This window comes from Chelmon rostratus, chromosome 7, assembly GCF_017976325.1.
Source record: "Chelmon rostratus isolate fCheRos1 chromosome 7, fCheRos1.pri, whole genome shotgun sequence".
Classification (NCBI taxonomy): domain Eukaryota; kingdom Metazoa; phylum Chordata; class Actinopteri; order Chaetodontiformes; family Chaetodontidae; genus Chelmon; species Chelmon rostratus.
Window position 1 is genome coordinate 12955374 of NC_055664.1, and position 24647 is coordinate 12980020.

General features: G+C 40.3%; 1 protein-coding gene across 1 annotated transcript in view; it reads left to right on the forward strand.

Annotated features, from left to right (window-relative positions):
• Nucleotides 1–3814: 3814 nt before the first annotated feature.
• Nucleotides 3815–24647, forward strand: part of grm5b (glutamate receptor, metabotropic 5b) — a 54340-nt gene continuing 33507 nt past the window's right edge. Inside the window, exons 1-5 of the mRNA XM_041940221.1 lie at nt 3815–3970; nt 4632–5066; nt 5282–5396; nt 13338–13412; nt 13854–14028. Coding sequence (XP_041796155.1) covers nt 3815–3970; nt 4632–5066; nt 5282–5396; nt 13338–13412; nt 13854–14028 — 956 coding nt within the window. The remainder of the gene's footprint in view (nt 3971–4631; nt 5067–5281; nt 5397–13337; nt 13413–13853; nt 14029–24647) is intronic.

Genomic DNA, 24647 nt, shown 5'->3' on the forward strand with positions numbered 1-24647 from the left:
GCCTAAACATGTTATCACATGGGGCTCAGGTGCAAAAACAGCACCTCTGTCCACTCAGGAACAAGAGGAACATTGAGACACATTGTCAGATGCCCACTCAACAAAAGCCTTCCCGGAGTAACTGAAGCTTCCCAAAATATTGCTGCTTCCTTAAATTGTGCACACAACAGAAAAAGCAGTATGACCCATTTTAGTTGCCAGCATACCATTTGAGAAACCTGATGATATAGTGTCATCTTATTGGGCCTATTTGCTCTGTGTTTCTGTTGAGCATTCATGCCCCTGAGTTTTTTCCTGTGACAGGAAGGTGGTATGTCTTTTATTCACAGCAAGACACTGACATACTCTGTTATGTAAAGATGTGTATAGCCTATTGTGCATGTCAAAACTCTTATGCTGGTACTCCATTTATCCTTGGTGGTAGAATATTACTGACAGAGGCACACATGTCATGAGGATGATCAAAGATAGATCTTCACTCTTAAAATTATTTGGTTGACTGCAAATCTATTAGTGTGGGGCATACATAGGGCCCAAATTTTTCCATTAGCATGTTCATGTCTGTGTGTGTGGTGAATAATTGCATTGTGTCCCAATATACATATATAGCTGTTTCTCATATAACCAGTCAAAATATGCAGTCAGTGAACAGTTTAACATTCAAGCTGGTCAGATGATGAAAAGAGCACCTACAATCTATTTCGAAAAGTCCAGATGCTGCCCCTTGCCGTGTCATTAATTACCAACAAGTGTCTGTGCGTCACACAGAACAAGATAGAGAAAATAAATGTGTTTGCTTACCGGGGATTCTTTCAGATAAATTGTAATTGTTATTGTCCCTTTTTAATGCACAGTAAATTAATTGCTTTCTCAACACACTAAACAGTGGGTCAGCACTAATGAAACTCATTGAATTAAAGTAAGAGGGAGGGTGAATGTTTGTCTCTGCTCATGTTGTGTGTTTATGTCTGTGTGAAAGTTGATTTGGAAGGTTTTGTAATGCCTTTGTGCATAGTTTGGATAAAACTAGAGATATAAATGCCTAATGGCGTGTTCGCTATGTTTGTTTAGGGAATGAGGATTTGATTTTCTTTTCCTTTCAGTTAGGCCTACGCAACAAGAGAGAGACACAGAGGGGGAGCATGACAGAGAGACACAGCATGCATGTGACTGAGTGTGTGAGAGAGACATACTGGAGGATTGCAAATGAAACAGTGGCTTATCTTAGGGAGATAGAAATGTGTGGTGAAAATGATTTCTGGTGAGTGGGAATGTGTGTATGAATGTGTGTGTGAAAATTATATTTGTAACTTCACGTTAATGTGCCAATAGATAGAGAGGATGGGAGACAGAGACAAAATTGTGTCACTGATAGAGACTGTGTGTGTGTGTGTGTGACAGAGCTGAGTTTTCTTTGATTTGTTCATTATTGGAGCAGCAGTTAGCCCTGTTGCCACCCTGACACTGTCATGTTAATTACGTTCAGTGAGACTCTCTGTCCCTTGATGCCATTTTTTATCGCTCTCTCCCTCGTCTTCTGTTTCCTCTCTCTCTGTCTCTTGTCCTCTACCTTTCCTCTAGACTTCCCCTTTCTCCTTCTTCCCCACTATTCCATCTTTTTACTTCTCTCTACATCTTCCCTCCTTCTGTCTTTTCATCTGACATGCTCTGTTTCCTTCACTTCCTCTGTGTCCCTCTCATCCTCTGTTTCTACATTTCACTGCACTTCACCTTCATTTTTCTCACCCCAATTCTGTCTCTTCCTCTTTCCTTGTTTGCTGTAGCTAACCACCAACATCCCTGTCACGACCTTGATCCTGTTTTGCATAAGCAGTGGATGCTATCCTCTGCTGTCTTAAACTGTCCCTGCTTCCCTGCTGTTTACGGTCAATTGAATTGCTCCATTGCAGCGAAGTGAAATATTTGTGCAGCTCTGAGCAAATTATAAGACTAGTCCATTAATGCAGAGGGAAGCCCACCTGAAAATTCACTCTTGGTTGTAAACCTATGTCCCCCTTTTTAGCTGACTGTTAAACACTGAATGCTTGATGTATTTCTTGTAGCTAGATGTCTACTCCATGTCTTTTTGAATCATTCCCTTAGTGGCTGACTTGCCCACGTTTTGCAAAGGGGATTGTTCACAGTTATCTAACCTGTATTTACACTTTATTCAATGGATTTATTCTATAATTTATAATAACAAGGCACATACCTTATTTCCTAGAACAATGGAAATACAAAATACCCTTGAATGCAAAGGTTTTTACTGAAGGATATATGGTAGCCTTTGTTTCAGTCATGAAAACAATTTCAATGTAATGACAATGATGCAAAAGTACCCAATTTGGAGAGAACACCCAAAAGCCAGTATTAAACTAATACCATTAAAGCAGCGGGAGAAAAGGGTATAACAAACTAAGTTTGATTTGGTTAGAGTCGAGGGGCAGACATTTGAGGAATGACATATGGTATGCTGATTGTTTTTTTCTTTTTTTGCTGCTCATCATGGCTTCTCAATAGTGGAGTTAATCTTCGAAGACTAAAACAAAAAGAAATTAAAGAGAAAAATGGGACTGCCAGTGGTTTTATGTGACCTTGTTGGTGTCACAGTTTTACGAGTGAGTGCTGTATAAAACTTGTCAGACGACCAGAGATTCCCCACAGCAGCTGTGAGGTGTGATATGATGCTGCGGTTGTGTTACTGATATTATGTTGACACGATGGTGACTCTGCACTGTCAGAGTGATTTAGAGCTGCCTCCAGCAAGTACTCTAGTGATAACATTAAGCTTTGTTTAAGAACAAACGGTAACTGCTCCTTATGTTGGTCACTATAATGGCCAACACAGCGGTCATTATGTTGATTTCCCTTGCACAGTTTGCATTCCCATTTCAATTAAGCGTGAGATATGCTGAGATTTACATCTTCTGTGAAATTGGCGCACACAGGCACAGAGTGAGTGAAAGATATGAGTTCAGGCTTAAATTTACACAGTTTTCCATACTTAGTAGTAGTAGCTGAATAGACAAAGTGTGAGTGGCAATAGGTTATAGAGGAAATAGTCTGTAGACCTTGTTTATAGATATGTGTTTTTAAAAAATGGGAGTACTGATCTGCCTGCACGTTTTCCTGTACATCTGAGGTTTTATGTATAGTGCTTAGAATCCCACATTATAGTTGTTACTGCATTTTCCCATTGTGCCATGTGTATAATATAAAATAAATATTTCTTTTGAAGGGACTCACACCTCCATCAAAGCATGGGAGTGCTTATATTAATGTGAGAGCTGATTTAAAAGTTGAATCTCATGTAAGGTCTTTCAAGCTTAAGTAAACATGCAGTAGGAGGTTGTGCCTACAGACTGTGATTATGTAGAAGTGACTATGTCAAACTATTAAACCATGGACAGGCTAATGAGGCAAGCATGCTTTGAAATCCAGCACCATCTAAGATGTTCAAATTCTAACAAAGTCTTCTTTGCTCACAGGTTTGTGTCACATCTGTCTGTCACCTGTTACTGTGGAGACCAACTCTCAAATTGGGGGAGCCTGAATTATGTCAGCCAATCAGACTTAGCCCAGATTTTTTGCATTTCCCAGGTTGCACTGCTGCACCTGTCTCAGCTGTTGCAGTGATGGTCCCACCTTGAAATCCAAAGGAAAGAGAGACAAGTCAAACGAAAGGAATATATTCTTTGTGCCACAAGGTCTTGCCATGGCCAGGAAAAGTGTTTCTCGGACAAGCAGTTACCTGTGACAGCTCTGCACGACAAACTTGAGATCTGCTTCTCCATAGTGACCTGAACGGACCAAGATGATGCTTTGTCTGCTGCTAGTTCTGTCCATTTGGATGGGGCCTGATCAAGCTGACTCTGCCCAGTCCAACGAACGGCGAGTTGTAGCACACATACCTGGTGATATTATCATTGGGGCGCTGTTCTCTGTCCATCATCAGCCTCCCGCTGACAAGGTAATTTTGTGTTTTTGAGTCTGTCTATGCCTGAAATGCAGTTTATTTGTTATAGTTTGTATGACTAAGTTGTCCAGTTGGACTCAGCAGGACAATACAGGACAATCCAGCCTGGATTTGAAAGAAGTGCATTGAAAATGTGACAGAAGTTAAGACAGAAAAATATATAAAATGGAAAAGAAAAATGATTGGAGATCATTTCTGGCCAAATTTCTGATGTGTTATACAGAGACTCATGATGTTGCTCTGCCTATTAAAACCCAACGAACACTTTCAATTTGTAGAAAGGGTAGCTCTGTTATGTCCATGAACCTTCAACCTCCATTAGCTGCCCCAGGAACCTCTAGTCACCCACTGACATCCAAGCTTTTTCCATTTCATTATGGATAATTGCACACAGGAAAAAATGACTCTTTGAGTGTGGCAGCCACATGAATGTAAAACCAATATTAGTCCAACAGTGAAGCACCTTTGTGTTAAAAGCCTAATTTAAAATATGTCTTGCTGTTCATCAAGTCTGCTAAAAAATGAAAACGTGTCTAAATGAATGCAGTCATCAGTAACAAGAATATTTTGACGTTACAGAACATTAAACATTGTTATCTAAATGTCTGTTCATTTTGGCTAGATTTGATTCTCCCACTCTGTACACTCTGCACAGGTGCATGAGCGCAAGTGTGGAGCGGTGCGAGAGCAGTATGGCATCCAGAGGGTGGAGGCCATGATGCACACATTGGACCGCATCAACACTGACCCATACATCCTTCCCAACATCACTCTGGGCTGTGAGATCCGGGACTCCTGTTGGCACTCAGCTGTTGCTCTGGAGCAGAGCATCGAGTTCATACGGGATTCACTAGTCTCCTCGGACGAGGCAGAGGAGTGGGGCGGAGGAGGTTCCTGGGGAGGGGGAGGGGGTGGAGCGACAATGAAGTGTGCTGACCCCTCTGCCACTCCAATGCGAGGGAAGAAACCGATTGTGGGTTTAATTGGACCAGGGTCAAGCTCAGTGGCCATCCAGGTCCAGAACCTTCTGCAGTTGTTCAACATACCACAGATTGCCTACTCTGCCACCAGTATGGACCTCAGTGATAAGGTGAGATGAAGTACCCATAGACAAGTTTATATGTCATTTAGTTGTACAGATATAGGCTCTTAAATATTAGAAAGAATCAATTTGAGAGAGAATGTATTATTGCTGCTTTAATGTAACTTTGATTTAATTGTGTAGAATTACTCATTACTTAACTGAATGTTCTAGATGCTCCTGGATGACTCTGCATGTCACTGAATTTATCTCCATTGTTTCAGAGCCTTTATAAATACTTTATGCGGGTGGTGCCTTCAGATGCCCAGCAGGCAAGAGCTATGGTGGACATTGTCAAGAGATACAACTGGAGCTATGTGTCTGCTATACATACTGAAGGTACAACACCCACATACTCTTCGACTTTTAAACTCCTCTACCCAAGCTCAGACATGGAAATGCAGACTCTTTTCCTTTTTCTTGTTCTTTCTTCCTCTCTCTGCCTCTGCCTCATTATACCGCGTTCTTGACTCCTCATTACATTTATTTAACCAAATCTTATTCAGAGTGACTTAAAATAAATGGAACACTAGGCCAAGTGGAAAGTCCTTGATTGCTTTCAAATGTCCAACTGTGAAGAAATTTGTGATGCTTCACAAAAGGGAACTTTCTGAGAAATTAGACCAAACGGGATAAAGCAGAAAAGTTGTGAGTACGTTCAGTGCAAAGACAAGATGAAAGAGGAAGATGAGGGAGAGATGATGTACTGACAAGATTTGTTGTAGCAATAGTGCAGCAGAGAGAGATGGGCAAATGTTTTTTAAAGAGACAAGTTTTCAGCTTACTAACGTAAATGTGGTCAAAGATGCATTTATTATATCTGGGCGAAAGCAAGTTAGAAGCCAAGAAGTAGATGAAGCAGTAGTGTCCAACAGCAGTGTAGATCAGGTAATTGATGGAGGATAGCAGAATGAATGGTGTCACGGGAACAGGTGATTGCCACAGTGCCAAAAAAAGTGAGACAGAGCATAGTCAAGAGAAGATGGTGTGTCAGGTGCCATTGACCTCAAAATATAAAGTGTCCTCTCAAAATACAATGAAGAATGAAAAGGGAGAAACTCGTTGAGACCTGGAAGAGGATTATATGCTATAGACACTGACAATTATTTCGACAGGAAAGAATAGGATTGAATTTTCAGGTGATATGCATTTAATACAGGCATGGAGATTTAGTCTACAAACTCACTCAGGCACTGTGAAGATGGTAGTGAGGTAAAACACTTAGCTTACTGTTGGGAGATAGTGTGACAGCCACAGGAACTGGAAGACAATGCGAGTAACGAGAGAAGGCTTTTAGAACCTGAAAGTGTGTGATAAAGAGTGATAAACAAACACATACTCACACACAATTTGAGGACTTTAGATCCTGTCCTTTCAAGGGCATTATAACAACATTTCAACTGAGGTATGAAGGGTATATGTGTGTGTACGCAGCATGTATGTATGTATCTAAGTATATAATCATATATATATATATCTACACTGATTATGCATGCTTGTGTGTGTGTGTATCTCTCTCTCTCTCTCTCTCTCTCTGTGTCTGTGTGTGTGTGTATGAGAGAGATGTTTTTCTGTGTGTTGGGAATACATTGGAAGAGATGGAGAAGTGAATAGATTGAAAAGAAAAGAGACAAAAAGTGTTCTGTGAGCAGCTGATATCATGTAAACGTAGAATATTTACATCATTACATAATAATCAACAAATGTAGGGAGTTCCTGCCAAAAATAATTGTTTATGTTATGTGTTTGTTTAAAAAAACCAAAGAGAGAGATTTGGAATATGACACACTTAACCGACTGATGTTTATTAAACCTTGTGGAATTTTATTATCATTTACTGTTAACATATATTCTGTTTTTTGCAGATGTTAAGACATATTTGCAAATCTGTCTATATTTGTTTATGTAAATGGTGGGTTACAGACAAATCAGCCTGCATATTTGTAGCAATATGGCAGACATAGTGTGTGACATTTATTTTTTGCTTTCTCATGAGACTGCTGTCCATATGAGTGTGTGTTTGTGTGTGTGTGTGTGTGTGTGCGTGTGTGTGTGTGTGTGTGCTGCGACTAATCTTAGCGGCAAGACAGGTAGTGTGTGTGTTTATAGGCATGTGCGTTTGAGAGAGTGCTTGTGGTTGTGTGTCAGCGGGTTTGACCTTGGACCTGGTCTTCAAGGTCGGCCACTGCCTTCTCAAATATAATCACTCTCAAACACCGAGAGCCAGAGAGGGAGGATGGCAGAGAGAAGACAGAAAGAATTAGGAAGGAATTGAAAAGAGAGATACAGAAGAGAGGCAAAGGACAGGGAAGGCACTGGAGGTACGAAGGGAGAGGACAAGGAGAGAGGGTTGAGAGAGAGGGGAAGGCAGGGGGGAAAATAAAGGAGGAAGGGAGGAAATGAAGGGTTTATTGAGGAAAAAAGGAAGAAGAAAAATGGGCGATGAGGCACAAGGAAGGGAGAGAGAATGGGGAAAGCAATGACAATAGTGTTGGAAAACCACAAAAAACAGAGTACAAGGTGTGTGTGCGTGTGTGTTTGTGTATGGCTGTGGAGTGCTTGGAATAGATAAGAGACCGTACAGGAGCTGCAGATTCAGTGAAAGATGCGGGGGGTGGTGTGGAGGTGAAGTTTATACAGACTCATTAATTCTCTGCATTAACATTTTGCATCCGGAGGCAAGAGACGATAGAAGCTGATAAGCAAGAAACTGAATAGTTGAATAGTATATGTAATATCAACGTAGTAACTACATAGAAGTGATAAATTAATGAAGTAATATTGGAGGGAGAACAGTCACTGTGAACATTACTCATCAGGGCATATATTGTACATGCCTTAATATATGCGTGCAATAAGTGGATTTTACAACCGTTTCTCCTCCACTGGGCGTGGGATGCAGACAAGTCTCTGGGCTAGACAGCACCTCCTTTCAATTGTGGCTGCAATGCTAAAAACGATTTACAGCCCGGTGTTGTTTCTGGGGATGGACATGCCAAGCAATTTCCTACAACCCATAATACAAAGGTCACTCTGTGACACCAGTTTAACAGGAGGATCTGCTCTTGTGAATACGTAAATGTTTTTTCAAACCTAACTTCCAGAGAGAAACATTGTCTCACAGATAGCCCTGACTAACCAAGTCCACTGGAGCTGATCGCACCATTCCAGACAATGCTTGTGATTCCACCACAAGCGCACCAGCACGTTTCACAAGAAGTGGCTCTCTGCTCTGTTCCACCAAGAATATGCACCCTAGTCTGTTTTTGACGGACGGCGCATCAAGATGTACAGAGCAGATCGAGGCAGGCAGGAAGTCAGATACAGGAGTGGCATAGAGAATCCTGTCAATTTTCATAATAAATAGATACATACAGTGCAACAAAACCACTCAGATGAGTTGTGTTACATGAAATGTGATTAAAACCTTCTATTAAAAATAGTACCAGGGAAATTGAAAGGTCAAGTGCATAAAGATAGGTGTACAGGGTGTATAATAAAATAATACATGAATGAATTTTGAGGTTTGAGGTTTGTGGGACTCAACATCAGTCATACGAGAAACAGCAGCAGAAACACTGCCATTCCAACACACTGACATCTATGTTTTAACAGACAGGATGATAAAACTGAAGTATTTGTAGTGCGCTTTGAGGAGACCAGCCTGTAGCTGAAGGTGCTCATCTGCTTCACTAGGCACTGTGATAGGAGATAGGAGGTGCTGTCCACTATCCTTTGTCAGCATTCTTCTTTCATCCACCATCTTCCACTTCCTTTTTTGCTATTATGTAGAGTATATACACTGTACTGTCTCGATAAAATGTGTGCATATTCTGTACATTATCTCACTTTTCTTCACACACACACATGGCTACACACAATTGCGTTCCAGTGTTCAGTGTGTCTTTCACTGAAGAGAATCAACATCCTCCAGCGCACTGAGTTTAGCTTTCCTTTGTTTCACTCGTCCTCTGCCTCCTTCTCTCATTCCTCTCTGTGTCGCTCTGTTCATTTCAGTTTAGCTCAGTGGGTTTTATTGACATGAAGTTTGACATGCGTCACCCAAGCACACTCCAACAGAAACTGATCACTCCCTATAAATCAAGTCGCCAACCTTCTCTCCACGTCTTCCTTTTCGCTCTTGCTACCTTTTTGTCTTTCTTACTTTCCCTCATTTCTTTCTTCCATTTGTTATTGGCTATTTTGATCCTCACGCTGTTGATTCTCTCTCCGCTCCAACTTCTCTGTTTTCTCTCTCTTTTGTTTTTCCATCATCCCTCTCCCGCTCTCTGTCTCTCTCTCGGGAGCATGACATGCGTTGTGCCTATTTAACTGTCATCATGGCCTTGGCAGGATTGAGGAAGATGAAGGTGAGATGGGTTGGGGAGGGCATAGTAGAGAAAGGTATAATGAATGGGAAAGAGAAAAATGACAGAATTTGCTCATATTTTTACTGTCGTCTCTGGCAGTGTCGCCTAAGGGTGAAGATTCAAAGTGGGTCATGGGCCAGTTTCTGGTGGGTCCCCATATAACAAGAGCTCTTCTGTGTTTTAATGAGCCTGGGTCACAGGACTACTCAAATTGGTGCGGGCTCAGATTTCAAAACTCTGGGAATCCATTTAATGGCTTTTGTTAACTTAGATAGATGGTTTGCTGGCCCTCCTGCTGCCCAGGCTCTATCAATGATATCTATGAGGAAGTATTAAATCGAGATTTCCTATTGGCTCAGATGTTAGCAAGGTCATTAAGGGGGTAAAATATCTGAGCTGCACTGTGCTCAGCAATAATAGCACTAAATTAGTGATTTGAACTGAGCTACTAACTGACATTAGAGTCCCATGGTATGACTTCCCAGCCTAGAAAGGTATCGTACAGGGATATAAATGTTTGGATAAACTAAATTAGTGATTGTGATTACAAGCTCTTATTGAAGCTTCAGTGAGACTGTTCATGTCTTGCCAGACTAGATGAGTGCAGGCTAAATGTTTGTTGTCCCATCCGTAACCTAGAGAATAGATCTGCATCACTCATTTAGTGAGTAATCCATTTAACTGATTTTATTGAACTAAACGATAATCTATTGTTTCCATCTTAATTTTGCATTGACTATCTTGGAGTTACATCATAGAATCAACTGGTTGGGAAAAAAGTAATTTGAAGACAATCATTTTGGATTTGGGAAATTGTGATGCCCATTTTTCACTGTTGTCCAACATTTTTAGATCAAATAATTATCCAATTAATTGAGAGGATATGTAGTAGATTAATGAAAACAATTGTTAATTGCAAAGCTGTCACTAACATACAGAGTTTCTGTGTGTGTACGTGTCTCTGTGCTAATGCATGCTTTTATGTATTTGTGTTTATGTATATGTTCTATCAGCAATGTAATTCTGTAAACTTGTGTAACTCTGTGTTTGACACATTATGAGTACCAGTCTGCCCCAGAGAATTACCATGTTTGACATTTAGCTGTACATTGTTGTAGCGTTCCAGTTGTGCTATGGAGAGGGGGTGGCATTGGTGAGGATGGCAGAGAACTGGTAGAGAAGAAAATAGAGGGATCATGGGGGATGTGAGGAGAGGGCAGAAGGATGCCCTTTATTTAAGAATGTTGAAATTTTTGCTGTTGTTTTTTTGTGGGTGAAGCTGTGACCGGACGGAATGAGGGTTGAAAAGAGAAAACGGAGAAGGAAGGGAGACAGGGGAAAGGGAGGGAACATGTAATTGCATGTAATAGACTTGATAAGAGTGACAAAAGGATGAGGATGGTTATTGAGAAGGATAGAGAAGGGTGGGAAGCAGAGGGGAGGGATGGAAAGGAAGGGAGAAAAGACACAGAAGCACCTGTGTCTGTATGTTAAATGTTGCCTGATGTGCTGCTAGGAATAAGCGGGGGTAGAAGAAGCAAATAGCTAGAGGGGGGGAAGGAGCTCCATATACAACAAGCAGAACATCCTTCAGCATTGCATTTGGTTGCATGTTGCAAAGTATTGCAATATGAGATAAATAACGAGATGAGGAGAGAGATCAAAGTAGAGGGTAGTGGGGCATGAATGTGAGGAGCACACAATGAGAAGGGATTTTTGTCCTCTTTTATCTTTCATGTTCTATACAAATTTCTACTGTTGGCAGCTAAATGTGTTATGATAAAAGCACAGAGAGAAAAGGGGGTATAGAGACAACAGAGGGAAGCTGTGAATGTGTGATCTCTCTGCTGGAGGTTCCAGATGTTTTTTTTCAGTGAGAGGTGATGAAACAGAGACAGTCACCACATGTGAGAAGTAAGTTTGAGGTAAATTTGCTGTATATGAGGTGTTTTGCTCAAAAATGTGATGGTGACCATGGAGCCACACAGTTTAGCCTGTGTGTGCATTGTAGATAAATAAAATAAAGTAAAAAACAAAACAAGAGAGGGATGGCACCATGAGACAACAGAGAGGGGGTAAACTGAGTGGGTGAAAGCTATGATGGAGGCAATAGAGAGCAGGTTGGCAAGGCAAGTTGAAGCAAGCAGGGAGTGCAAGTATCAAGTGCAGAGCTGGAGGGAATTTTCTTTTCTTTGGCTTTGAATGCAGTAATAACTAGCTATTCATCCTGAGTGTAAGATTTTTTGTTCATTTTCACCCTGCTTTGCATCGATGCATCTGATCAAATAGATGATGATTTTTAATGATTTCCCTTATACTTGTTCTAACATCGTAACCATACTGATGATGGCATAGTGACATGCTTGACATATGAGTGAGTGTGTGTGCGTTTGTGTGTGTGCGCGCGCGTGCATGTGTGTGTGTGTGTGTGTGTATGAGGATTTCATGCTTGCAGGAAAGTATTGTGCAAAACAAGTTAGTTTTATGTGCAGACTGACTTTTATGCTTTTATTCTGTTTGATTGTAGCCTTCAGTATATCCCCAAATTTCCGTTTTTATCTTATCTTATCTTATCTTATCTTATCTTATCTAAAACTGATGAACGTATATATGTGTGGGTGGGTTTTTGTTTGGGAGGGATGGGCACATAAGTGTATATGTGTGAGTGTACTAGTATTGTAAAGCAGCAAGGAGAGTGTGGTTGTGTTTGAAAGACAGAAACGCAATGATAAAGAGACACATGACAGGCTTACTGAGTGAGAGAGAGAGAGAGACATGTCTCACACGTAAATCCCTGTTGGGACCGGAGCGAAGTAGGTTACAAGCTTTATCGATTTTGATGATAGAAACAGTATGAATGTGTGTGTGCGTGCGTGAGTGTGTGTATGTCAGTGTGTGCAAGGGGAAGGACAGTTTGTACCATCTGTCTCCCACTCCTCTCACTGAGACACTAATTACAGGACTTTACACTTCGCTCCACCAGGCTCATCATTGGCCTGACTACACACACACACACACACACACACACACACACACACACACACATGCACACACACACACGATGCAGCAGTGGTCAGGGATAGTGGGACCTCTTTGACTTACAGTGTACATTTCCTCTCTTGCTCTTTCCCCTTTTCTCTTTGTGTGCTCTCTTTTGATTTACCATCTCTCTCCCCTCTTTTCCTTTATCTGTCCTTTTCTCAATCTGCCACTTTTTCTCCTTTGACCTCTTTGTGTTCCTCATTAATTTAAGTAGAGCACAGATCAATATTACCTAATTAGACTGCATTGTATTGTTGATAACATACTTAGTAAAAAGGAGGACACTTTAAAAGATGTAACAGTCTCATTGAGTGAGAAAAGAGAAAAGCACTGAAAGAGAGGTTTTTGATATTTTCTTCAATCAACACAGAAAAGGGAAAGAGATAAAAGGGAGAGGAAGAGAAATTAAAGAGGGGAATCCTACCATATTCTTTGCCAGTGTGTACAACCCTTCATTAGCATAAATTCCAGGTCACCCACTTTCTCTGGCAAAGGAACGGGTGCCACAGTGGGGAGACGCTTTCTCTGACATAAATTTGAGCTTTTACGAGTAGTGCAGTAGCAGACAAGTTATTGCAGTGGGCATGTTTTTGAAAATCAGTGGGGATCAGGTCTTTCATTCCATCTTAGAGACGCTGATTTTTGGTGGAAAAGATGACATAATATATGGTAGCACATTTCCTCTTTCAGTTAGTCGTGTCTTGGCCACATCTTCTTATGCATATTTATGTATGTTTCTATCTGTCTATCTTTACACACATCGGTCTCTGTTTGTCTGCTTTTCAAACTGTAGTTTCAGGGTTATGGTTTAAAACAAAACTGAATTAACTAAATATCCCTCATCCTTACCCTCTCTCTGGTTTTCCAGGCAATTATGGTGAAAGTGGAATGGAAGCATTCAAGGACATGGCGGCCAAAGAGGGCATCTGTATTGCCCACTCTGGTAAGATACTCAGGTCAAGACAACAATAGTAAAGTAAGCAATGTTAATCCCAAACAGTACAGAAAATTGGTTGTCAAGTAAGAAACTACATTGAATTTTTGTGGGTATATAGTTCGTGTAAGGGTTCATTAGCACTGTCTCACAGACAGCAATATGCAGCGCTTACATCTAAATACCTCTTACATTTAGTCATACGCCAGCATTTAAAATGAATTAACGTCTCAAGTAAAAGATGATACATATTTTACAGAGCAGGTTGGCCTGTTGTTTTATTACCTTGTAAAGACATTTCACACTGTCTGTGTCAGGTGGTTGACACTTAAGCACAGTTAAATAATGGAACAGAGAAACTGTGACAAAAACACTTTACCAGACATGAAGCGACACAGATCCAAACATATCACAGACCATGTTTGCCTTTGTCTGACATGTTTTCCCCAGGCAAAATCTGGAGTAATGCCGGAGAGCAGAGCTTTGACCGGCTGCTGGAGAGACTGAGGGCCCACCTGCCCAAGGCCAGGGTGGTGGCATGTTTCTGTGAAGGCATGACTGTCCGCAACATCCTCATGGCCATGAGACGCCAGGGACTGGTAGGAGAGTTCCTACTAATCGGCAGGTCAGTGGAACTGCAAAGTTCACTTCTGCTGTAAATAATGTGAGCAGTGTTCTATTGGCATGCATAAGGGATGTACGTATGTATAGCATTTCCACAGAAAGTTCTCTCAATGTGTCCTACGACATCCTTACTGAAGTAATATAATTGAGACGCATCAGTGGGTCTTTTATTTCCCCAGTTTACTCTGTGCTAGTGAGTCTTGTTTAGTATATGGAATTTGTTTGTGATTGCATCAGTAAAACAGTAAAAAAATCAGTTGGAAAAAAATCTGTTTTGCCACAAGTGTGTTCCAGCTTGCCGGGCAGAGATATTCAAACTGTATGATCCACTGGGGATTTCAGCCACTGGATGTTTTCGAGGGCAGATAGAGAGGCAAAGCTGTGGCTCTGTGCTAACATAACCCTCTTACGAGGGCCATGATGATTATAAACACAGAGCTATGGAAGTTAAAATATGAGCTTAAGTGCTAAGAATCAACTTCAAATTAATTACCCAAGTTCTTTGCATAAAATGTGCATCCAGCTGGTCATTATCAAACATCAAAGTACCTTCAATCTGGTCTTTGACCAGCAGTGCTGCTTGCATTCTCCAACAATTTTCAGGTATTCTGCCAGGTGATTGTAGCTGACTGAGACATTTGCCTGAAACATTTCAAGAATTAAAAAGCTGTGTTATTTCCTGATTTTGTGACAAATATTATTGTTTTTTATTAATTATTGTTCAGCAAATGAATGATAAGCCTGACGGACCAAACATTGTAATTACCTGAGCTGAGTTACACAGATACAGACGTTTCTTTTTTTGTGATTAATTTAGTTGCAAGACTATTTATTTCATAAATGTGTTTTTTTTATGTTTGACCGTACAAGATACATGCTTGCCCTTTTTTCCATCCACAAAAACACACACATGCTATTTTATTTTTGGTAGTTTTCAAATTTAGCTTTGCTCTGAATATGTTCTTAGATTAATTCCTCCAAAATTCACTTCCAAAAATAACCCTTCCAAATGGACTGTTCATCTACATCCTTGCCTGTGTATATGTGTGTGCATGCATGTGTGTATATGAAAGTTGGCTCTAGGCCTCTTGAGTTTTGGTTGCCATGCCAACTGTGTAATAAACATTAGATGAATAATGATTTTAGCACCTATGCCAGCCAAAATGCAGAGGAAAAAATAGACTTTGAACAGATAGGAACCATTATCATGTGATTACCATTCAAATGCCACGAATATAATGCTATTCAATTATATTCTTCTCTTCCCCCAGTGATCTGTGGTGTGTGACTAAATCATAGCAGTTTTGTTGTCATCGCCACCATGGTGCTCATTATCATCGTGCTCATCTTACACATCATCATCTTCATCTACATCATCATCATCCTGCTGAGAGTGAGGTAAAATTTTAAACCATACTGAATATGCTGTTAGTTGGGTTTGTCTTGCCATTAAAGATGAAGGTGGAAGGAGAGAGAGAAAGATCATGAAACAGATGCTGTCCTCCGTAGAATTAAAGGGATGGATCAGCTAAAGTCACAACTTTGATATCCTGTCATGGGTTAAGTTGTGACTATAATAGAAGAGAGGGTTTGATGGATTGTGTCAGTACAAATAATTATCTATTATCTATTTTAAGTGGTGGCCTGAAGCTACAAAACCAAGGAAAAGCCCACAACAGTGCTCTTCCCTCCTCTAACAATTACTGTGAATGTGCCTTTGGGAAAAACACTTAACCTCCAACTGGTCCAGTGAAGCTGCTCAATGGTTAGCAGCAGAACTATATGGAAGCTCCTAAATGTGAATGTGTGGAAGTTGATAAAAGTCATGCTGGAAAGGGCACAAATGTAATTTTCAGACAGGGAGAGGGGTGCAAAATTCTCATTCATTCTCATTCTAATTGGGACTCTGCTTACTACTAAACCCAATTTGTGGTTTTGGCAGGTTCTTAATCTTGTTGCTGGTTTGCTCTGTTTCTTTTATTGGTAATTTAAAGCACCTGCATGGAGTAGAGAGGGAGAGAGAGGGGTGTAGTGGGAGCCTCCCTCATATTGCACTCTTCTGGCAAAGCTCATTGCTGTGAGGTAAAAAAGAAAAAGCACATGGCCGTCGAACCCCTCCCCAGGACAACAGCAAAATTAGCACTCACTGTAGGTCATAGGGAATTATACAACAGTAGGAAGAAAAAGGGGAAAACGTTCATAGATAAATAAATGTGAATACTAAAAAAGAACAATGAGACAGATGAAAACACCACTTATGGTACACCTCATTGGCCCTGAAATTCACCACAGCAATTTGCAGTTTATTGAATTTTGACAAAAAAAGCCCAAAAACAAACTAATAAACTGTTACATGATATTAAATCTGAGAAGTTATCCTGACATAACTTACTGCCAAATGAAATAAACACAGTCCAACAGTTTCGTTTAATTATGCAACCATATTGATGCCAGTAGAAGAGTTTTGCTCATTTCATACTGTATAGTCAGTTGTCACATTCAAATTTCTTAAACTAAGTTAAAAAGCATTTAAATCAACCAAAGTGCTCACATCATTTGGCTTTCCACTTGTGTTAAGAAAATCGTTTCTATGGATGAAAATAGAGCTTAATGGCTTGTTAAAATTGATATCTTTTGCAGTACATCTTGCAGTTCTCTGTCTGCAGCCAGTCTGTTTTGATTAGGTCGGTTAATTGAATATCAGCCTTCGTTAGCATCAGCATCATACACGGACTGTAGCTGTAAATTGGAGATGGTCACGGGTGGGTGCCCTGCTCACTGGAGTTCTGTGGAAGGAACTTCTGATTAGTCCAGTTGGGCAGACACTCGTTTAACACCAGGATTATTACATTACCACAAGAGCACACAGAAGATTATTCAGTTACGTGGGGCAGATAACTGTGGTCATTAATAGAGTAGAGCACCACAAGATCTCCAGATTGCGTTTTTACTGTTTGAGATGGGCTGTATGCTGGATGCCATACAAAGATTTAAGATGACTGTTCGATTGTCTGTCAGTTAGCCGTGTGGCTTCTCATTTTTTAAATTGATCACTGTCTGATGAATCCTCAGTTGACTGATTAGAGTTTGGTGGTCAAGGGTCAAAAGCCAAAGTCACTGTGAGCACACAAAACACACTCTTGACCATAACTCAAGAATTTATATATTTTTCATAATTATGACAAAATTTACACATTACACAATTTTCACATTTTTGTCTCATAGGATAAAATGATGAACTGATAATATTTTATATGGAAAAGGTCAAAGGTCAACTTCACTATGACATCACAATGTTCTGAAAAAAACTTTTCTGGCCATTAGTCAATGCCATAACTCAGGAACCGAAGGGGAGATGTGACCATATTTCACATTTGGTCAGATACTGAATTGGTGACACTAATCTTGGGTGTCCACCTTGAAACCTTGTGATGATTGTATAGATCCTCTGTGCTGAAGGTTGAAGATGTGTGTGAAGCTTCCACTTAGGGTTGGGCGATATGACGGTGTATATCGTGCAGTGGTAGAAATGTGTCCACCAGTAGAGATTGCAGAGTTATCCCTTATTAGTATTTACACACTGTCATTCACAGTGTGTGCACTGCTGCCCTTCTACACAGCGAGTTAGTGGGCGTGTTGGTGACATTGCAGTATAGCTGCTTCGTACTCTTCCGCTTGCCTGAATATTGCTTTCCGCTCTTTCATTGACATTGTGGATACAGTCAAACACATGTAGTATCGATATCAATGCAAGAACAGTCATCATTATGGATGAGGAGTCCTCCTCCTGCCGCCCCTTGCCGAAAACAAACTGTATTTCCAGTAAGTAAGTCAGTTTCGGTGTTTGTGGTCAGCTGGGAGCAGTGTTGACAGCAGGAAATAAGGACCTGTGGTATCTATCTGTCAAACACCGCAGGTGAAGCAACCTGTCACTGTCACTGTTGCCCTGTGCTGTCCAGCATCCTGCATGCTGTAGGGAATGGGACATGTTCTTTTTAGAGTGATATCAGGAATACTGCCAACATGAAATTTCCCTTTACATTTTGTCGATTTTAAAAAGCCCCAGCAGGCTCTCAGTGTGTTTCTGATTTTAGACTTTTTATGTTCTTCTTCTAGAAATAATCCTAAAAACCCACATTAGGTCCTGGGGCTAACTACCACATCACAAGGAAACTATGTCACGTCACTCACACACACAGGCATGCACACACACACGCATAGTCTGGATTTGGAGCCTGAATGTATTGATTGCTTCTGTCCTATAATTCCTCATGGTGCCAGCAGGCTACAGACCCATTAATGAATAGCTGGGCTGAGATAAATATCTAGAGCCACATGGGGCATACAAACACTCCCCCACACTCGCACATCTACACTTACATATGCACTCACCAACACAAATTCTCATGCTCTTGTGTAATTCATTTTTCCCTAACTCAACTTAATGATCTCTCATCTATCTCCAGTGAAATAGCCTCTCCTTTCTAAAATCAGTTCTTATCAATGATAGACACAAATACATCTGTTTCATCCCTCCTCCCATATTTTGCAGCCATACCTAAGAACTTCCCCCCAAAATTCATACTATATTTGTCTGAACACACAGCTTTTTGATGATGCATAGCCCTGTAGCAGATATGGACAAATGTTGTCTGACTTGCTACTCTAAAAAAGATTTACAAATCCTAAATCCTGTAAATGACATTACAGAAATATTACAGATTGTGGGTCTTTGTGTGTGTCTCTCTGTGTGCATTCGTGTATATAGAATAAGTTAATTTTTGGCCTGAATATATGAATGTATGGCTCATTGGGTCAGGTGCTTAAGATGGTATTTACCTTCTTGTATACACACACATACACAGATATCTTCACATCTGATGCACTGTCCCTCCTCGCTATAAATTTCCATCTAGATCAGGCAGAGCACCCAGTGAAACAGCTATAGCTTATCATACGGTTGACTTCACAGCAACAACATCTCTGTATTTTACGGTAAGTCATTACAGTTTGAAATATGTTTCCTCACAAGCACTGTCAGCCGTTTACCTGTTCCTGTACATCCACTCCATTAGTGCTATTTATATTTCGTCACTTGCAGCTGTTTTGCAACATATTCCAAGGGCACATTCTCCGTACTATGTATGATCTTGATTAGAGGACCTGCGTTGTTCAAAAACAGCTAAAACATTGGTAAGAAATGCAAATCATCCAACCGCATAATAGGTTAAAACCAATTTATGCAAGTTTTCAAACCTTACAGTTCAAGCAGTGTAGTTGCATTTCCAGTGGCAGCCAATATGTAACCAAGGACCATGTAACCTGGACTCTGTGTTTTCGTAAGCTTCAGTATTTTTAACTGGAGCTGAAGAAACGACTATGCTGTTGAATGAATTGAAAGAGAATAGTTTGAATCAAAAGTCAAAAAGCAGACTCTCTCTGGAGATCATCCAGCACAAGTCTGCACCCCTTCTGCCTGCTGTTGCCATGGAAATATCCCCTACCATATTTGGATGAATCCAGCATAGCAGCTGGGGTGATATGTGGCGCATGCGCATGTATTTATCTGAATGGCTATGTGCATGCGTGGGTGCATCTATATATGTGTGTGTGTCTGTGTCTGTGTGTGATTGTCAGGAAGTGTGTACTGTATGTCGAGGTTTTCTGCCATATTGACAGTGCTGTTAGCTACATTCAGCACCGTTATATGAAGGGCTTATTGATAATGGTAATGGCTTTTTCAGAGCCTAAACAGCTGATATTGGCCCACTGGCCTCTTATGTCACATAACTCTGTTGTTTTGTCACATTTTGTCATATTTCGTCATCTTTGTCATTCTTAATACTCCTTTCTGTCCTTTTTCCTACTCCTCTCTCATTTGTGACTGTAACTCATTGTCTCCTACTCTCTGTCATGGTGTCCCTCTCTGAATCCGACTGAGTGTGATGTATGAGAACAGAGACCCTGAACTGATCGTTTAACAGAGGTCAGACCCCTGCAGTGTCCCACTTCACACCACAGCTGTCTATTAAGGCCGCATGTCCTTGTGGTTTTAAATTGAGATAAATTGGAAAGAGAGAGGTTAAACAGCATCTTGTGGCAAAACATCTGAGCAGCTCAAGATATCTCAAAGCAGCACGTCTTTAATATTGATTTTCAGTGGATTGTACACCTGCATGGCAGTGAGAGGAGATCAAATACATGGTGAAGGCAGAGCAGGGAAACGGAGTGAGGAGGGGAAGGGAAGATGCATAAAGGCAAGGAATGGAAAGAAGGGAGAAGATGTTTGAAGAGAGGAGAGATTAGCAGTTGAGGGCAGAGCAGAGAGGACTGGTATAGTGTGTGTGTATTTGGCTTTCAGATATCATTGCAATAAAAGATTTCTTGTCAGACATGAAAAGCAAATCCCACGCAGTGTAAGAATAATTTACGCATCCCTGCTGGGTTTAGGGTGTATCTGCACCTGCAAGCACACACATTTACAGGGGCATACATTTACACACAGGGCTGTTGCACGCACACTCACACCTACTATACATGCACACACAAAGTGGGTCTGTCTGTGAGTTGACATGAAGCTGTGTAATGCTCGCTGGTAACATGTTGATTTACCCTTGATTAAAACGAGAGCTGCTTCATGCCATTTAATTGGTGAAACAATGGAAGTTAATTCTGCTCTCTCTTTTCATAGCATTGCAATAAAGACTGCTGATAATTAAACACAGGGGAAAATGTAGGGAAGAATGATGGATGGATAAAAAAGGAGGGGAGGGAGGAGATTGAAAGAATTTTGTTTCTCATGTGTATTCACACATCCATGTGATTGTACATCAGCAGTGTTTATTTGCCTTCAGATGAGTTTGTGCATCTCACCTTAAACAAATGTGAGACATTGTGCATGTATGCATGTTTGCATGTGAGTGACCGACTGATCCCCCTAAGGTTCGTGAGATCAATAGATGGTGCATGGCTCTATGGCGTCTTTTTGGAGGCTCACTGAGGGAACTGTTTTTATGAAACGTGAGTAAATATGTCCAGCCCAAATATGTTTAATATGCTAATGTGGCAAATCTGGCTCCTAGTTCCCAATCGTCTGAACAGGGGCACCTTGCTTTGAACTGAATTCATTTCTTGTGTTTTCAGGGAATGTTCATTTTTTGGAAGGCCAATCACTAATCCTCTCCACACTTACATTTTCCAAACAAGATTTCTCTTCCTTGGGGCAATTAATGAGCCATCTGTCAAATGTGATATCGTTGGTGGACTTGAAGATTCTTCTGGTCAGATTTTGATACTTAGATCACTGATAGCTGATCTATAGAGAGCCAAAGTCCTGTTGTCACATTTGGGCTAGCCTCAATTGCACAGCTTCTACAGCTTGAATGCAATCTCTCATATGATTACTTTATTAGCTCACAAAAAAGCAATACACTGGGAGCACAGGTTCTTATGTCATTCCTTTGTTATATTATATTTCATATTTTATTTGTTGTTTGTATTATAACACCTTTTCAATTAGGTTTTCTTGCTTCTGGAACAAAAGTTTCCCTATATTTGACTCCAGTGTGCAACGTGTTTCATTGATTGTGTCATTAGTGGTCAAAATCTCAGGTTTTAGTAGTGGACTCTGCTGGTCTGATTCAGACCAGTGCTGGAGGGATGACTCACTTTGGCTCTTTGTTACTACTCAAAACCTTAGTCTTCATCTTCAAGATCTTCACTTTAAGTCCACTTTTTTAATGAGACTGTTTGCAGAAACTCACATTTACTTGTACAAATGAATGATCAGTACACAAAACTGCAGACCAAGTGAACTCAGGCGGGGCAGCTTTTAACATTCCATTAATGCCAGCTATGACCAAAAGGTAAAAAAAAAGATCTTTACTTAATATTAAGCAAAAAACTCAAAACTCCATAGTTGTTTGACAAGTATGCAAGGACCCTCTGCCTTTCATTACATTTGATATTTTATATATATTTTTCAGAAGCTGTTCTTGTCATTGTTATTGACGTTCTCTTGTTGCATCAGGCCTTTTTCTGTGAATTTGACAAATGAAGGAATTCATGAAGCAAAGTGCCTTGGATCTCTTTCTTCCTAGGTGTCAAAAGTGTCAAGCACATATCAAAGAACTCTGTCAGCAGGTTTATATCTTCACATTTTAAACTGCAATGAAACTCTACCTTCACTTTCATTTTCTGTTGTCAGCTTGCGTGAAGTCCTCGAAGACAGCCGATCAAAAGACTGCTGAACTGAAACTACCCAATATCAAAGAATTCTTTATTCAACTCACAGGTCTTTCCCTCTCTTTCTCTGTCTCTCTGTCTCCCTGTCTGTGTCTGTCTTTTACTCCTCTGTCTCTTTCTCCTCCTGCTAATGTCTTTTTGACATTTTACTTCTCTCTCTTCATGCCTCTACCATTTATTGTTTCCTCTTTGGTCTCTATGTTTAACTTGAGAGGAAGGTCTGCTCATGAATGTTAGAGTTAAGTGGAAAGATTGAGTGATATTCAGGACAACAGCTTTCCTGTTGCTCAAAGTCCTCTGAAAGTAGCATCATTCAGTTATTTTAAACTGAATTTGGTATGTGCCCATAAGGTTGTACAGATTAGTAACACAATGCTGCACAGTATTTTCCAATTTCACACAAGAGTAATGAATTCTATGTATGTGAAAGGTAAAATATTTATTTTTACTGACACTCTTGGACAGGTGTGTGCTATTGTATGTTTTACTGTTGTTGTGTCCATTCCCTATAGGTCAGTGCCTGCAGTGGGATGTTCTTTTTAATTGGATATGTAGCCTACACTGAAATAGCATTATATCATACAGCACCAAAAACTTGCTTTGACCTCGTACCACTAGTACATGGCAAATTGGGTGTAAGTTATTTTTAGGTGATTGAAAAGACAAATAATTCAGCACTGATGTAAATATGCAGTAAGCAGGAGCTCATTTCTTTTCATTTTTATTGTGTGAGAAAAATGTCAATTTTAGTTTTGACTAGGCTTATCCAATTCCCCCCCGTCTGCCCACTCATCTACTGAACATGATTACGTCTCTGCGAAATATAACACGTTTTAAATTAAAGTAATGTATCTGACAAATCTCAGAACATGTAGTGATCACATCTCCTGTTTCTGATTATCACTTTTGGAAAAAAACAGTACTTTTTTTTATCATGGTTTTGATGGCTCAGTAAAGCCACAGTTTATAGAACATTTTTAAATTCACACGGAGGTGACATTTCAGTGGTGTTGCTCACATAGTTCAGTGGTTGAAACTGCATATTTAAGGAATATGGACAGTGAATTTAAATTTCTATCAATCATACGACCTTCAAAAGACTGATGATAGGAGTTCCTTCTAGTTCCATACTAGTCATCAAAAATCTTCCAGAAATCAAATCATTATGCAGTTCTGCAGCTCATCCCTTTCATATTTTTTTCTCTCTGTTCCCACTGTAAGAGACTGGTTGATTAATGACTGCTCATAATCTATCTGCAGTTTGAGAGTAGGAAAACATAGAGGTTCAAGAACAAAAGAAGAATACACAGGAATTTCTAATGGTATTCCAACTCTCAGAGTCCCTTGACAGGGAATTAAGAGGTTTCCATATGTAGGGCAGACCTGTGAGAATATAGACACACACACACACACACATACACTTTCACACAAAAACACTCACACATACACAACTATACAGCTCTGTATAACTGTATTGTGTTGCACATTGGCTTATCAGCATCTGCAACATACAAAAAATGCATGTGTATGCATATACACACACATAGGCATGATCTGACACACAAACACACCTACAAACACATATTCATCCTCTTATTGCTCTCCCAGGGAATGGCCTTATCCTCTTACAGCACTCCAATGGGAAAAGTGCTGGGAATTAGAGAGGATAGGAGGGGGAGAGACACAGACAGACATGAGAGACAGAGAGACAAGAGATGGTAGGAAAGGGAGGTAGAAAGAAGGTTACCAGTGTAAATATATATCTCTCCTTGTGTGAATTTGTGTGTTTTTGAATCTGCCTGTTGGTACAACAAACTGTGCTGTTTGCACGGTTAGTCTGTTGTGAGTTCTCAGTTTGGCATTTTGCTGCTCATTTTCTGAGATTTACACTGTGAGATTAAATGTGTTACGTCAGCCTAGTGGCTCAGCATACTCAAACACACACTCTCTCTCTCTCTCTCACACACACACACACACACACACACACCACACACACAAATAATCCTTTTTATAGTCCTCGTTACAGTAATCCACCCAGGAATCTAAAGGGTAAATGAACACTCATTTAACTGTACTTTTTCTGCCACTGGTATCAAGTTAACATAAATTGATGGCAACAAAGATCTCATCACAAATATCCTTCAATGTTTGCTCTCAGCCGTCATTTCTTCCAATTGTTTCCATTTCTACACTTGACTCTCTGTATCTACTTCATTTCAATAATCGGCTGCAGCTTTTCAGCTTTCTTCTTGGAAATGCACTTGCTTTTCATCCATCACACATTTGAAAGGCTATCTGTGAAGAATTGCCCTGCCATCTTCTAAAGTGCCTGGACAGGAAATGAATTGGACCTTAATTTAGCTCCGACTCTGAACT